Source organism: Equus asinus, chromosome 4 (genome assembly GCF_041296235.1).
Source record: "Equus asinus isolate D_3611 breed Donkey chromosome 4, EquAss-T2T_v2, whole genome shotgun sequence".
NCBI lineage: Eukaryota > Metazoa > Chordata > Mammalia > Perissodactyla > Equidae > Equus > Equus asinus.
Window position 1 is genome coordinate 115,564,124 of NC_091793.1, and position 17,511 is coordinate 115,581,634.

At 42.5% G+C, this 17,511-nt stretch overlaps 1 protein-coding gene across 4 annotated transcripts in view; it reads right to left on the reverse strand.

Annotated features, from left to right (window-relative positions):
- Positions 1 to 1,980: 1,980 nt before the first annotated feature.
- Positions 1,981 to 17,511, reverse strand: part of NFE2L2 (NFE2 like bZIP transcription factor 2) — a 137,202-nt gene continuing 121,671 nt past the window's right edge. For all 4 annotated transcript variants that reach the window (XM_070508161.1, XM_070508162.1, XM_014834037.3 and 1 more), the window contains 4 exons: positions 5,644 to 5,910; positions 4,940 to 5,029; positions 4,083 to 4,274; positions 1,981 to 3,691 (listed from right to left, as the gene is read on the reverse strand). In XM_070508161.1, coding sequence (XP_070364262.1) covers positions 2,468 to 3,691; positions 4,083 to 4,274; positions 4,940 to 5,029; positions 5,644 to 5,907 — 1,770 coding nt within the window. In that variant the 5' untranslated portion in view covers positions 5,908 to 5,910 and the 3' untranslated portion in view covers positions 1,981 to 2,467. The remainder of the gene's footprint in view (positions 3,692 to 4,082; positions 4,275 to 4,939; positions 5,030 to 5,643; positions 5,911 to 17,511) is intronic.

Genomic DNA, 17,511 nt, shown 5'->3' on the forward strand with positions numbered 1-17,511 from the left:
GGCATTTGTCATCAGGTTTCCGCCCAGAATGCTCTTCCTTGTAGTAGGTGCTGGCCAATTCCAGGTGCTCCAGATGAGGCTCTGCTAACAGATTCTTGCCACCACCCCCAATCCCCACCCATAGTTTTGTCCAAGTGTGGGGCACTTCACTCAAGATCTGAGACTTTTGTCATCTGAGGTTGGGAAAGTGATGACTCCTCCAGGGATCTCACCAGCACTACAGGAAGAAATTCTTGACCATACAAGAAAGGCCAGCAGCAGAATCTTCACATTTGAATGCTTAGATCTGTTCTTTGAAGTCATTTTCAACCCTGAGCCTTCTAGTTAACTGAATTCTTAAGCTAATTTGATTTCTGGGTCTTTCACTTGGAACAAAAAGGCATTGTAATACAAGGCTAAAGAAAATGAAAAGTTTTTAGTGCTCTCGATGAGCTAGGCACAGTACTTGTGGAGTAACTCACTGAATGCTTATCCTTGCTTTATGGATGAGGAATGGCGTCTAAGTGCTTTGAGTTACTGGGGGTTCTAGAAAAATGGCGGCGGCAAGTCCAGGTGGTCTGGCGCTAGGTCGGTTGGACCTCTGCACCATGTTGCTCCCTAATGGGTTGCTAGAACCTTCTGAATAATTTGCGTGTAGTAGGGCTTATTCTAAACATGCATATTAACTCTCAGGTGACTCTCCATTTTCCCACTTAAAAACAAAACCAGACAGACATTGGATTAGATGAAGAAATAGTGAATCAGTGCAACAAATGGTTTATTGGGCAGCCAGCAGATTTTCAGTTTTGAGGGGCTTTGGTTTTATACCCGCTGGTTACATGTTTAATCTCTCAGTATGTCCCAGAGTGAACTGATCTTCCCATCACCTAGACTCCCTCTAACTAGCCTTAGCCATCTGGACAGCTCAGGTCTTTTCTGAGGAGGAATTACCCTGAGCTAACATCTGTGCCAGCCTTCCTCCAGTTTATATGTAGGTTGCTGCCACAGCATGGCGGACAAATGGTGTAGGTCCACACCCAGGATCTAAATCTGCAAACCTGGGCTGTGGAAACAGAGTGCTCCAGACTTAACCTCTATGCCACAGGGCCGGTCCTTGGACAGTTCATTTCTTAAAGATGAACGTTCAAGTCTGACTCCACCTTCACCCTGTCTCCATTCTGTCAGGAAACCCTTTTAGTTCTACTTTTGAAACCTGCAGAATCCAATGCCGCCTCACTCTCCTGCTGTCACCCTACAGTAGGATGATGGCGTATCCCATGTGACTATTTCAGAGCCTCCCCATTGGTCTCCCTGCTCCCACCTTTACCCTCTAGCCAGTTCTCAACACAAGGCAGAGGAAACTTAGAAATCAGATGTTACTCCTCTGGAGGCTTAACGAGGCTCTGTACCATGTTCACTCTACCTGCCCACCATTTTTCTCCCCCTCTGTTCAGCCATATAATCCTGGTTCTTACACAGGCCTCAGAACCTTTGGACTGATTGTGTCCTGTCTGCAATACTCTTCAGCTTATAGAAGAGGTCTCGCACACCTTCAAATGTTGCCACCTCAGTGAGGCTTTTCCTATTTACAAGCCTATTTTAAATCGCAATGCTTCCTTTTTGCTGGTCTTCCCAGTCCTCTTTCTGGCATAGTATTGTATGTTTGCTGTCTTCCTCCAGTAGTTCAGGAGGACAGGGATTCCCATTTTGTCCTTTAAACAATGCTTAGCACATAGTTCGCATACTATTGATGTGAATAAATGAATCCATGTTTTCATGTCAAAGTAGGATGTTTTCCTCGGTTGAGATGTTCCTGCTGTTGAAGAGAGAAAATATCTTCTTGATATGCTTCGTCTATATCTCTGCCACCAGAATGTTTAGTGTGAAATGCTTTTCCTATGTTTCAGTGAAAACATTCTGAAAATGCAAACCACTTAAACATATGTATTATTAATGGCATGGAAAAGACCGAATAAACTCGAATGAATTCCAGAAAAATAATTTAACAGTCATAATATTCCTTTATTAGTACCAGCTTTTCAACTAAATTGTTTTTGCCAGAGCTAGACAATTTAATATAAAAAAATGCCATTTTTTTGTTCATAACAGTATTTATAAAAAAGTACATAGTGGTTAGTTTTGCAACAATTTGCTTTTTAGCCAGATGTATCATATAAATCTAGGAACGTAACAAATGAGATAAGAACAGTATAAATAAAGTTTTTGTAGTATTTACACTTACACAGAAACTAGCCCAAATGGTGTTCTAAGAAATTAAGTTTGCAGTTAAAGTGAAACTACTGATTCAGCATACTGATAACTTATTTTATTTAATGCTTTTTAAAGTTTTATATTTTCTACACTAGTTTTGACTATAAATTTGCATAGAATTACTTATAAAGTATATTTCTGCATTTCACATCACAGTAGGAGCTTTTAGTATAACAGTACAAAAAAAACACTAGCTCAAAAGGTCATCTTCCCAAGTCTACTTCTTGACGTCTGTCTTCCTGCTCTTGGGAACAAGGAACACGCTGCCGTCTCTCGTCTGCTGCAGGGAGTATTCGCTGGGGGAGTAAGGTCTTCCGTCTTCGTCACGTAGCATGCTGAAGACTTCGAGATACAAGGTGCTGAGTTGTTTTTTCAATAGGTGGAGGCTTTTGTCGTTTTCTCCTTTTTCTTTGAGCAATTTTTCTTTTTCATCTTTTAAATGATCCAAGTCTTGCTCCAGTTCCACAATGTTTTCCAGTTTTCTTTTTCTGCAATTCTGAGCAGCCACTTTATTCTTACCCCTCCTGCGTATGTCTCGAATTAATGCGAGTTGAGCCTCGTTGAACTGCTCCTTGGACATCATTTCATTGAAGTCTTCAACAGGCAGGTTAATGATCTTTTCGACAGGGAATGGGATGTGGAGAGCTTTTGCCCTTAGCTCATCTCTTGTGAGATGAACCTCCAAGCGGCTTGAGTGTTTGTCTTTTGTGAATGGGGTTTTTCGATGACCAGGACTTACAGGCACTTCTTTCTTTGGCGTGTTTTCACGCTGGGCATCATGCACTGGAACACTGTGCCCCTGAGATGGTGACATGGGTTGGACTGTATCCCCAGAAGACTGCACTGGCTGTGTTTTAGGACCATTCTGTTTGACACTTCCAGGGGCACTATCTGTCTCTTCCATTTCAGAATCACTGAAGCCAAGTGGTGTATCTTCATAGGTAGAAGATTCCACTGAGTGTTCTGGTGATGCCATGCTGGGACTTGTGCGCAGTGAAATGCCAGAGTCAGAATCATTGAATTCTGATGTGCTTTCAGGGTGATTTTGGTTGAAGGCTTTACAAAGTGATAGATCAGAAACATCAATGGGCCCGTTGAGAAGTTCAGAGAGTGACTGGCTTAAAGTAGCCGAGGAGGGCATGCTATTGCTGACACTGGGCTCTACGAAAGCAGAATAAAACCCATCGCCAAAATCGGTGTTTATCGTGGCCTCTGAGTTTAATGAGTTCATTGTCAGCTGGCTGGTGTCTTCTGTGGAGAGGATGCTGCTGAAGGAATCGTCAAAAGCATTGAGAAGCTGTGGACTGCAGTTACCTACTTCTTTTTCCAGTGAGGGGATCGATGAGTAGAAATGGTAATTGTTGTCAATTTCTGTCACTTTGGTTTCTGAACTTGGAACCGTGCTAGTCTCAACCAGCTTGTCATTTTGAATGTTAAGACACTGTGGAAAAGAAAGTTAGAGTATGTAAATCAAGGTTAGTATTTTTGATAGCTGATAATCCATAGCTGATGGTAAACTCTCTCCCCCATCAAGCTCTTCTATAATTCTGAGATAATTCCCATTTCCAACAGATAAAAAAGCATATGTATTAATTTCAGAGTTCCTAGATGAGACTTCAGGTTTATAACTTGATCTGTCTTCAAAATATCCAGCCCATTTAACTAACAGAAGTGCACTTAAGAGAGCATGGGCAGCTGTCATGACTAATTTAAAAGCACCCTCCAACCTTTCCTATAAGTAGGTGGCATATAAATAATAACCAAAGTGACTAATTTAAAGGCACTGAATATAAAATAGCATCTTTGGGATTTACTTATTAGGTCTTAGTTACCTGTAATTCTGGAATGGATAATAGCTCCTCCCAAACTTGCTCAAGGTCCTGCTGCATATTGTCTGAATCAGCAACGGCTGGCTGAAGGACAAGAGTTTCAGGTGACTGGGCCTGGTTAGGAGCAATGAAGTCTGGGCTCTCAATGTTGCTGGGAATATCAGGAGCAAGTGATTGAAACGTAGCTGGAGAAACCTAAAATCGACAAGGCATTTATCTACATGAGTCTGCCACCAACAGTGGATGAGCACGCTCCAAGGCCCCATCACGACACCTTCAACTGAACTGGCTGCAGTTCTGTATTTCTCCACTTAGAAGTACCACCTAGGACCCCTGTTTCTACTGAATGAAACAAATCATTTGTTACTGCCCCATCTGACTCCAAATTTGCTCATTTACTAGCCTGTTTTATCTTATGCGTTTGAAGGTGAACTTCAAAATAGATAAGAACAATCATTAGGATTTAATTTCTATCTATATAATACCTAGTGTAGTGCTTCAACCACAACAGATTAATTAAAATTGCTAATTGAACAAGTCTTGGTTTATTGCCCAGCTTGCTTTTTACTTACCAAAATTTATTTCCAAGTACCCATATAAACAAATGACTGACTTGTTTCCATGGTTATGCTGAGCCATGTTTCTCGCTATGCAGGGGTAAACATTTTTGGTTTTGTACTGTGTGGGGGGGTCTTTTTTCTTTTAATTGTAAAGTTATCTGTAGGCCAGGGTTTCCTTGACAAAATTGCCTCCTAAAATAGATTTTTTCATTCTTTTTTTTAATGGGGAGACGTTAAAGGGCTCCATACAGGATACATTAGATGCAGTTGTGGAGTCTTGCTGTTAACCAAATGTTATACCTCATTGTCATCTACAAACGGGAATGTCTCGGCCAAAAGCTGCATGCAGTCATCGAAGTTCAGAGCATCTGGTTTGGGAATGTGGGAAACCTGGATAATAGAGAATGACATAAAGGAAGAAGAAAATCATCCATTGTTCCTAAAACGTTTACAATCTAGTTAATCATAATTCATTTCAGAAATCAGTTTAATAGTTAAGAGTGCAGAATCAAACCAGACTGACTGGGTTCAAATCTTGGCTCCCCCAATTTCTTGAGCGCCCTGGGTAAGTTATTTAGCCTGTTTGAGCTTCAAGTGCTCACCTGTAGATAAAATGGGGATAATGGTACCCAATTCATATAATTGTGTTGATTAAATCAATTATGTCAAGTGTTTTGAACAGTGCCTGAAACAGTTAGTGCCATAAGTAATCCCTACTGCTAGTTCTGCTGCCACTACTGTTGCTGCTGCTGGATCCTTCCTTGATGTTTCTATAGCTTACAAAGCTCTTTCCTGTAAATTATGTCCTCCTAACCCTTACAACAACTTTGCGAGGCAAGTCAGGTATTGAGCTCATCTGAAGGCTGAAGTTGGGAAGTTGACTCGATAAGGTCAAGATGTAGTAGGAGGCAAAGCTGGAACTCAGATCCAGATGTTTTACCTCCTGGGTCAATGTTCTTTCCTTAACCCTGCCATATACCTTCCCGAGGATGAGTACTCTGTACCTGGGAGAAGTTGGCAGACCCACTGGTTTCTGATGAGATGTGTTGGGCTGGCTGAATCGGGAGGAATTCACCTGTCTCTTCATCTAGTTGTAACTGAGCGAAAAAGGCTTTCTCTTGCTCCTTTTGGAGTTGTTCTTGTCTTTCTTGTCTTTCAAGTGTTTTCTGTTTTTCCAGCTCATGCTGAAGTCGTTGAGTGAAGTCAAATACTTCTCGACTTACACCAAGATCTATATCTTGCCTCCATAGTATGTCAATCAAATCCATGTCCTACATTTAAAACAAAAGAGGAAGGAGAGAGACCTTGGTTAAGATGGTTTTAAAATGGCAGATACCACATAATGTACATTATGCCATTGTTGATGGTGGGGGGTGGGGAAATTACAAACAAAATCTGAATGGGAACACAGATCCAATGTTCTGGAAGGGCACAGTTAATTCCATTCGACGAATCCATTCTTTAAAAAAACAAACCCACAGACACAGCCATCCCTTCTAATCACTTGCTGCTTGGATTATTAATCTTTGGGTGATGGTGAGGTCACCAAAGAGCAAAGTAAGAAACACTGCACATAAAAGTTCTTGAAGTAAAAGAAATCCCACACTTGTTTAATGGAATACAGAAATTAGAGCAAGCACTCCAAGCCACTGGGCTATTATGAGAAATGGAGTTTGGAAAACATGGAAATGTGTGGCATTTTTTCCTAAACTGACCCAGCAAATATCCACTTTATAGAGGGGAAAAATCCCAGGTTAAATTTTCAATCTAGCAGTTGTGAAGTATCACCACTCTTTCAGTCTTTCCTACATTGGATTATCTTTTCTCCATCATTTCTTGCTACTCTTGTCGCTGTGGCTCACTTATTAAAACAATTTCCTCTTGACTTGAGTTTTAGCACCTGAGACATGAACAAACTGGTAAAAAAGCCCTGGCTAATGGTAATCTTGTGACGTGGGTAAAGCGAGGGGTTGTCCGTTACCTACCAAAAGAGTTGAGAAAGGGGTTGTGCCCACTAGGTTCACTCCTGAGAAATCGTAAGTAACCCTCTTAAAAAAAAAAAAACCCAGAAACAAAACAGCTCCAGGGAGAGATGGAAGGTATTAAGTTTTAAAATAAGAGGAGAATCTTACAATGAGGGAATGGTTATTTCAATTTCTGTAACAAGGCTACGCCTAGGAGCCACATCCAAATCTTCCTAACCACAAGTGCATCAAAAGCAATTTTTCTGATTTATAACTTTAGTTTTTGGTAACGTCTAAACGTAGGAAATTTAAATCATTTCCCATTGAACAAATCATCTACATTGAAAATAATGAGATCAAGACTGGGAAAGTGAAGACATAGATGGAAAGGGAGTTGGGCCTGAAGGCCAGCAGACGGCGTGTACAAACATCAAACTTGGTATTTCAGTTCTGATGGCGCCTGGCAGCACCAGGCTGCCCAGGATGTCTACAGCTCTGCTACTTTCAGCCTCCCAAGGACAAAAATATCGTGGTGGTTGCTTCAGTGAGCAGTCAGGCTATTTTTACCCAACAAAGGAGGAGCAGGCCACCCAGTCTAGAGGCAGAACAGCTAGCTGGATAACAGGCCGCCTCTAGCCTTGACTGAAAGTTGGTGTCAGAATCTCAAATGCTACAAAACCCTGCTCATGAGGTTCATCATCATTCTAGCCTTGAACAGTATAATATATAGTATAAAGCACACACACTAGGTATAGTTAAAACAGCATCTGTAGCTCTTTAGAACCAGCTAGGGTATACGTAACTTTTTAAGCCAGCATCTGTTAAGGGCTTTCTATATGCCAAGCATTGTTCTGAGTACCTTAGATAAACACAAACTAGTCCTCAAAACAGCCATATAAAGATAACATATATCCCTGTTATACAGATAAGAATACTGAGGTCTAGAAAGAAGGGATACTACTAGAAAGTGGGTGAACAGGATATGCACCCAAGCAGCCTCAATCTTGGACATATGCTTTTTTAACCACGAGCCTACACTAGAAATAGAAAATCTGATCATTGGCCAGCGGTTCCTAAATTGGGGAGGATATAAAATCCATTTTCAGATAGATACTTTGCCGTGACATCTTGGTGGAGTGAAGAAATGGCCAGTTTACTGAAGGCTGGATTGAGCACCTGTCACTTGGATCGCTTTCCTGGCCACAAGCAACAAAATAGCAACCACAGAGCATTCAGTCATACACGGCTATCTTCTCAGGCTGCCCACTAAAACAAAGCATGAGGATAATTTCCACTGTAAAAGTGATTGGTTTCCATTTACTCAAGCGTCATGAGAAAGAGAAAGGTCCAAGGCCTAGGGCTGTCTACTTTAAAATTCTGATTAGGTGGGGCCGTGTCTTCTCGGTGAATCTAGATACAGTATCCTATCCTATCTAGGCTATTCTTTAAACTGGAGCTAGAGACCAAGATATTAAGGAGGTGTTCAGTATACTCGCAACTGCTGAACGCTAGCACTCAGAATGAAAAGAATGCAGGATCACCAATCTTGACTGCACTCTAGTTTCTCTCTCTCTCTAAAAAGGCCATACCTGTTCCCATCCCCCTCAAAAACTGATGCGCAAAGTGCGCTGAGCTCTTCAGGAGATCAGTGAGAGAAACCCAAATACTTGTCCCTGCACCTGGGGGCCACTCTGACACATCCCTCCCTCTCTGTCCTCAGACTGCCTAGGCCTGGGGCTTCTTGTTAAAGAGAGCCCAGGATAAACACTAGTGTCCAGTTTTGACTTTTTTGTAAAAGAACTGAAAGAGCACTGACGCAATTTATGTTGGAAACATCTGCTCACAGCTCTGCCCTTTCCGGTGCCTCCCTAGACCCCAGCCCTGCAGGGTGGAGGAAAATTTCTTTTTTTTTTAAATTTTTTAAAATTTATTTTATCCATTTTTTAATTTTTGTTTTCCTTTTTCTCCCCAAAGCTCCCCAGTACATAGTTGTATATTCTTTGTTGTGGGTTCTTCTAGTTGTGGCATGTGGGACGCTGCCTCAGCATGGTTTGATGAGCAGTGCCATGTCCGCGCCCAGGATTCGAACCAAGGAAACACTGGGCCACCTGCAGCGGAGTGCGCGAACTTAACCACTCAGCCACGGGGCCAGCCCCAGAAAATTTCTAATGTAATTTACTCCAAAACCACCAGTAGCAGCCACACCACGAGCTGCTAGAACTCTGTTCTTCTTCCCCTCCCCCCCGCCACCACCAGATGAGATGTCTTGAGTGGGTTCAGATGGTTTAACTATAAATTTAGTATACAGCCATGCATTGCATGACGACGTTTCAGTCAACGATGGACCGCATACACGACAGTGGTCCCTTAAGATTAGTACCATGTCGCCTACGTGCATAGTTGGCTATACTGTCTGGATGTGTAAGTACACACTATGATCGCAAAACGATTAAGTCACTTAAGGACGCGTTTCTCAGTATGTCTCCCCGTCATTAAGCAATGCATGACTGTAATTGTTCCATCCTACCCCTATCATACAGATGTTGGTGGATCAAATGAGACATGAAAGAAATCTCTCTATAAATGTAAAGTATATGCAAACGCTGTTATGCATGCTGACAGTGATGGGCCCTACTACTTGCTGTAAGGGAGACCAAACTCCAGGCCACTGGATAACAATGAAGTGGTGGACCTAACTGCAGTGGCTGCCTGAAATAACATTCAGCAATGAAGCTACTTGGTTGCTACTCAGGGAAGGTCTGAAATTGACTAGTGGGCATGTGCAACATGTGTTGTAAATGAAAATAAATGACATATACTTTTATGTATATTTTGTACACACATATACCCATTCAACGGCTGCTCAATTCCTGATATGACTACCCTCCAACGCACAGCGCCAAACCAATTCAAGCTTTTGAAACTTCCCAAACGTGATCAGAGAAGGACACCTTGTGGATCCTTATCAACAGGAAAAATAAAACTGGCAGCATCATTTGGATCAGGTCTTGAGCATCCTGTCCTCGTTACCTGCTCTGAAGCAATGCTGGACCCTGGGAGGCAGAGTGGTTCCTACAGCCCTAGCCTACTATCTCCACCAGGAATGCCACCAGAAGACCTTTCAAGTGACAATGCCTATGCAGGCCGGGCAGCCTTCACTGAGATCAGAATGGGACCAAAACAGGTTTCAAAGTGTTCTCAGAGGTTTTCCTCTGTATTTTTAAGTTTATTTTTATGTAATGTTTATTCTTGCTATGAGAGGTTTCTAAAAGAAAAATTCTCCTTTAAAGAAAAAAAAACCCCTGAATTTCGACTACTTGAATTCTGATCAAATTCAGAATGCAGCCACAACGGGTTTCTTGTCATAGCCTTAAAAGGTATGTCATACTCTGCGTTTCTTAAATTTTCACATAAGTTTCCGAAGAAAGAACCTGGTGGGACTTGATAATGTATGAAATATTCAAAGCTTTATGTTGAAAGAGGGAACAGCAGAGGCTTGTCCACCCGCCTCACTGCTGGGGAGCCCCACAGGCTCAGGGCCGGGTCCGTGCTAACCCAACAGGCAGCGCGCGTTTCCTGTAAGAAGCCCTGTGACCAGGCACATGACTTATTCCACAAGTGACCCATCTCTTTGCAAAGCTCGCACACCATCTGAGAGGAAATGGTCTGGGCGGAGCCCATAACAAAGGAGAACATGACACCGGACAGTGAGGATGGGAAATGCCCAAGGAAGAACTAAAACTGCTCTTTGGCACAGGAATCCAAGGCGCTGGGGAAGTACAGCGACTTCTCCCCTCCAAGCCCCCAAGGAGGAAGGCTGCCACGCAGAGTGGCAGACAGGAAAGGTTTGGGAGGGAGAGGAAGCAGGGGGATAGTCTGTACATATTCCAACAGGTATTTCCTCAAGACAGTGAAAACGCTTCCCGAGGGCAACCAGGCGCTGGCTGTGGGCCTTCCCGTGCCTTGTGGAGCAAATGCTGCCTGCCGCTTAGTGTCTGAATTTTTTTTTGTTGTCCTTTAGCAATTTCTGAGTGTGTTCCCAAATTCTGTCGCTAGCTTGGCTTAGACAAAAGAAGACAGTGTAATAAGAAACATAACTGTTCGACAATTTGAGTTAAATCACCATCTGGCTCAACGGAAATGTTCATATTTAAAATGTATATATATCATCGTTTGCCATCTGGGTAATCTGTTATATGTTTTATGGGAAATCTGAAGTTGGCCTATTAACTCATACTACTTTAAAACAAACATCTTTGTTCCAGGATAAACAAAGAAGAGAGGCCTTGAACACAGAATCCCATATTAAATATGTCTTTTGCAAGCCAATTTTAGTGCCTTAAACAAATCATCATTTATCATGCTCAGATGATCCAAAAAAATGAGAACAGATAAAGCAAAGATAATACAATCTCCTCCTAAATTAAAGCAATTCAGTAAATTGAGGCTTTGGAAAATATTTGAAATGAAAAATAAAATGGTTTCTATTACACATTCAATGTGTAAATGAGACTTGTACCTCCCAAGCGCTCTTCCTCCCCTCCCTCTGCCATCCTCTGCTTTGTCCTGAGGATGGTGAGAAGGTGGTGGGAGGTTTCTTTCTAAAAATAAATTTCACTAATAAACTGTTAAAATAAGTTGCACAGATTACTAACTTTGTAGACAGAAAATGAAAACTGATCCTCACTTCCAGTTTTACAGTATGAGGACAAGACAATGTCTCAAGTTACTCCTTCTTAAAATCATGTATTTCCATTAAGAACATAATAAATAATGTCTTCCTTTAAAGTTTATTCCCCTGAGATCTCCTCTTCATCCGAATATTAATTACCAGCATTCAGAATCGAAGTTACACCTGGAAATGTTTTTCTTTCATACATTTCAGCCTCTCTATATTATGCCCAGGTGGTTATATTACTCACCTAAAAGCTAAATCTGGTTTAATATTTTTTTCCATAGAAGCCACTCAAATACGTCTAGGCAAAACCGGATGGAGTATGAATCTCATCCTACCATCTGCTGGAAAATGAACCAAATGAGCTATAGGAGGCTACAAAAACACCTGAGGGCATGCCTGAAGAATTGATAAAACAGCAGAAAAGATCTGCTTGATTCACAAGGCCCTACTTTGCAGTCAGAATCCTTAATAAAGTAAAATGACACAAGCAGGTGTTTTTAAAATACACATCGCTGATGACCATTACATTCCATAAATGTTTACCTACCTCTTGAGCTCTCTTTGCTTCTCTCCCACTGCTTCATTGCAAGATACCCAATGCTCATTGTTTTCTCAGCGGGAGTTCTAGAGAAGGCAGATGACAGGTTCTTCTTTACCAAGAACCTTTGCCCACATTCAAGTACTTTTGGTTCTACTGCACTGATTTGCTAACTTTTGAATATATTGCTACAATAATTGTGAAGTAGGTGATAAAAAAGCAAGGAATCACTATATATATATATATATATATATATATATATAAATATATATATATAAATAAAATCACTGAAAGTTAGAGATGGAAGGGGCCTCATAGCCATCTCGGCCAAGTGTAAATGTCACCAGGTTAATTTCTGTGTAACTACAGCTCCATTTAAAAAAATAACTGGCCTAGCAACCAGTTATATATGTCGCCAGAGATTCCTAACAGGTAGTAACAGTTATCACTAATCCAAGTTTTCCTTCTAGAGAAAGCTTACTAAGGATTATTTCCCCAATATTCAACAATGAGCGATTATTTTATTTTTTTATTTATTTTTTTGAGGAAGATTAGCCTTGAGCTAACTGCTGCCAATCCTCTTCAATTTGCTGAGGAAGAGTGGCCCTGAGCTAACATCCATGCCCATCTTCCTCCACTTTATATGTGGGATGCCTACCACAGCATGGCTTGCCAAGCGGTGCCATGTCTGCACCTGCGATCCAAACTGGCGAACCCCAGGGCCACCGAAGCGGAACGTGTGCACTTAACCGCTGCACCACCAGGCCAGCCCCCAACTAGCAATTTTTAACAACATAAAAATTCTCAAAAACACACCAAGTGACGAATTATTCAACAAGTTAAAACCGTGGATCACAAATTTACTATTCCCTGGGTTCTAGAATCATCCTTCTACCCTTTTGTGTTTCAACTGTGTTCCTCACAGTCTGGCTTGTGACTAGGGACAGACATTTTCATGGGCTGCTTCCTGTTCACAAACAAGTTTCTCAGCAATGACTCAATCTAAGAAATATGATCCAGCCAGTTTACTGGAACTCTCACCAGTTATGCTTGTCTGCAGACGGCAAAGCATGATGAAAAGATAAAGCAAAACTAGAAAGTAAATAGAATAGGAACTTGGACTGTTTATTTTCTCAAGAGGCACACATGTGTTTGGCCAAAAAGAAATCGGGAAGGACAGTTAGTTTCCAAAATAGTAGGTGATACCACCTACTACAAAAAGTGCATGGATCCAACTTTTCCATGAGAAGTTTCACACCTGGGTCCCAACAGAGTTATTTTTTGGTGGTTTGTACGTGAGGAGGATGCTGCTAGGCTGTCTAGGACTTCTGCAAGGGTCATCACCACTCTGCCAAAAGAATGGCTTGCTTTGACAAGCAAACTTTTGGATACGTTTTTCTCATCTCATCCCCGTGCCTGAACAAGCCGTGCGTGTTCAGTTCTGGAAGCCACCCTCCACACATGAGAGGAGCTTTGTGAGTGGGTCTTCCATCACTGTTAGAGTGATTCTACAGGAAACACACGGACGCAAACCATATTCCAGTGGAACCTTTAGGAGCACTGGCTCTGACTCCCTATCGACACTGAAATTAACTGGGTGTGGGCTAACCAGGTGGCTCAGCCATCCACCTTGAGGTCAGACACCCCTGCTTGCCCGTTCTCGTGCACCCTCCTCCTACAGGGTATCCCCCAGAGGGAGGGCATGCTCCAACACGCTTAACCTCTGGCGCTCTTTACAGCCACTTCTGCCACTTCTAAACACCCTGTGTGATCCTTTACCCTCTTTTGCCTCCTGCATTTGTAAAAAGAAATTATCTCAAGCTTAAAGCTCCTTTTCAGATTTAACTGCCTACGATTACCTCAAAAAAGTAAGAAGGCTTTGGGGCGAAGTAAGTACTATACGCTCTTTACTGCTGCTAGCCAAAGACCTTGTATGCCGTGGTGATGCAGAATTTTAGATACGTATATATGTTGTAATACATATAGACTATCTAAAACACTTAGTTTTTAATACATTTCAAGGGGTCTGTTTAACTTTTTTTAGTGTGGACTTTTTCAAGTTTGAAACATTTCTCAAAATAAGCTACTAATGGCTAAAACCTCATTTTACCAGAATGATGAAGATGGTGGTGGAGATCAAGAAGATTAGTGTGCAGACGACCCTGAATGGATCATCTGCCATCTAATACGTATGTAGAGATCACCTCTCAGGTGTCAGGAATGGTGCTGGGGACACAAAGATAAATAAGAGACAGTCTCTGATCTTAGTTTTGAGATGTGATGAGAAGCATGTAGGAGCCAAGGCAGCACGGGGGAAGCATCACTCAACTGCACAGGAAGACCTCACCGAGTGACACCTGACATAAAGTACGCCACTCACAACTGTATGAAGATCCTTCCCAATAAACAAGGGGTCAAACTGTCTTCCAAAGGTCTAGTCCAGGTGAACGTTTGAAAGCAAAGGAGGCGAAGGAGGTGGAGAGAACTCCAAGAAACAACGAACACACCTCCTCTCACTTCAAGCATCCGTGGGCTCCCCTCTTGATGGCAGCACTGTTTTCCCCCTTTTCCCCAGAGGCTCAGCGTCTCCAGCCTAGAGACTTCCTCCCCACATTTGGAGTTTTTGGTCAGAATGACTCATCTCAGCCGAGATGGGAATTAATGCTAATTCCACACTGTCACGGAACGCTACAAATGCAAAGGACCATAGGACTCACATATTCACTTCTCAAATAGGGAAACAGATCTGGAGGGTGAAATGACTTGCCTCAAGGTCAGAGGTCAAGGATCCCAAAACCACCTATGGTGTACTTTTCTAATTTTACAGCTCTTGCTAAATTATTTGGCAGAGGGGGAAAAAGATAGGTTTTTGGTTCACTTTACTTTTTTAATGAGCATCTCTTGCACCGGCTTGCCAGCCTGCAGGTACTACCAGCGTCTGCTAGGGCTGGCGCCTGCGGGGCACTGCACGGTTCACAGGCGCGTTCGCGCACTGTCCCATCGGAGCCTCACTGCAGTGGTTCGAGGGAGGTGGTTCATCTTCACTTACGGATGAGCACATTCAGGCTTTGGGAATCGAACACTCCTGCCCCAAATCCCATGTTCAGCAAGTACCAAAGCCAGGATTCCAACCCAGAACTGGTTCCGAGCCTGGCAGGCTCGCTCTTCCCACGCCGTGGTGCGCTCCCACGCCAGCACACTACAAGACGAGGTCTGCAAAGTGCTTTCGCGCGGCTGCCCCCTCCCCAGGCGGGACACTAGGACTTGGGAGTCAGCCCTCGACACTCAGACCTGCCTGTCCTGAAAACTCAGGGGCAAATCAGTTCAACTTAACTGACAAGGACAACTTAGCATTTAAATCACTGTTCCCACGAAGGCAGTATTTACCTCGTACTTCGTATGTCTTCTCTGGGCTTTCTTACAAAGGTCTGATGAAACTGTACACTCCTTTAGGGCATGACAATGCCTTTTTTAATAAACATGTAGGTGCAAAATTTAAAAGTTGCAAAAGTAACTTCCCAGGTACTCTTCCCCAAGGCAACCACTGGAATCGGTTTTTTGTGTTTTCTTACAAGATATTCTATTAAATACACACACACAGACACACACACACAGTCACACATAATCACAGCGTTCCACACTTATTTCTCCCTATTTAATACATTGTAGAGATGGTTCTACATCAGGACATAGATTGTTCCATTATTTTTAAGGGCTGAGCAGTTTTTCATTATAAAGATGTACTATAACCATCATATATTATTTAATTATGTAATTAATCTGTCCCTCATTGGACTTTTAAGTTATTTCTAATCTTTTGCTATTACAAATAGATGCTATAATGAATATCCTTTTACATAAATCATTTCATAAAGGTGTGAGGATATCTGTGGGATAAATACTTAGAAGTAGAGTTGCCGGGTCAAGGAGTATATGCATTTTTAATTAGATATTGCCAAACAGCTCTACACAGAGGCTGTACCTTTTACACTCCCTCCAGCAATGTGTGAGTGTGCCCATTTCCCCACTTTTTTCCCAACTCATGTTGGGTCCTTCACACCCTGCATCATATCAGCACATAGTACCCACTCAATAAACACGCATTAACCACCTATACAAGGTCTCCTCTATTAATTCCAGAATAACTTCAACATCAGCCCCTCCCACAATCTTTTAACAATAAAACTAAAGCTCAAGAAAAGAATAAACTTTATGTACAGTCCGTTGACCGGCCAACAGCACTTCTGTAACCATCTGTCTGCTCCCAGCCTTGCTCCAGCCAAGCTGACCTTGGCTGGTGCCTTTGGAGCTGGCAGAACATTTGAGGAGCATGAAATGTAAAGACCACGGTGCACACAGATAAGACAGATGCTGGGCAGAGTGCCAACAGCCGAAACACTCAGGCGCAGCAGGCAAAATCAGCAACCTCAGCCCTTCTAAGAGATGAGGTAAACTTCAAAGGAAAAGTGAGTCCAGCGGGCTGACCCATCTACCAGCTCCTTAAAGACCAGGAAAAGGCATTCATTCTAGGAATGTGTCTCTCAGGAACAGATGTTTGTCAGGCATTAAATTACATTTGGAACACACAACTGACTAAGGAGAGCTGACGGTGATTGGAGGCCACAGTCCAAACCCCAGGTTTATAGATGAGGATCCTGAGGCCCAGACATGCTAAATGGGTAAGTGGCCGGAGGTGTCATCCAACTGAGCAGAACCCAGGAGGGCCATCTGGTCAACCTAACACAAATTAGATTTCGAACTAGACTTTCCTACTGCAATTTCTATTACTTAAAATTCATGAAATAGTAGGAATTACTGTGAAAAGAGACCTTTTCAAAACTGTTGTGTGGCATCTCACCCTGCAGCCACATTAATGACCTATAAAACTCTGTTATTTGACCGATGTGTGACCTCCATTTTTCTGTAAAGAACTTTCCTTCCTCCACCCCCAGGCTCTAAAGGCTGTGCCTGTGCTCAATATGATAAGACTGGAGCCTCCCAGTTTTAAGCCCCTTCAGGCAGATCATCTCTGCTACCAAGAGCAAAAGTGGCTCAAAATCAATATGGACCCCTGAGAACCCTGAATCATGGGGTCAGGGTCATGTACTCACTAAATGCACATTCCAAACCTGACTGACTCATCCAAGGGCACATTAAGACCAAGTGTGACCCAAGAAATAGTTCTACATCTCTCCTTGGAGACACCAGCCCTTACTTACACTGGTAGTGCTTTAACAGCAAAACACTGTCATTTGTATCATCATGTCCTTTCATCTGTACACTACTGTGAAGATCGGTGAGATGAAGACCCTGAGTTTGAGGCAGGGTAAGTATCACAGGTCACACAGCTTGTCAGCTGCACCGGCGACAGAAGCGCCCTCCTCTAAACCTGATGGGCGTGCCCATACGCCACATCACGCCACCATTTACTAAATCCTAGTGCCTCCCTTTCCTCTTCACTCCTCAAACAACAAATAAAATTCTGGTTTGCTCTATGCGTTTTCTTTGTAGTTGTCAGTGGCTTCTTCCTTAAATTGGTTTTGCTACACTCATAAGAAAACACCACCATAAAACAGACCTAAACTTTTGCCAAATCATCTCAGACACCTACAAACAATAAACACACGAAGTCAAGTGCTCAGTCTTTTCCTCAAGGACAAAAGCTCTGGGCCTGGTTTAAAACCTGTGGCTT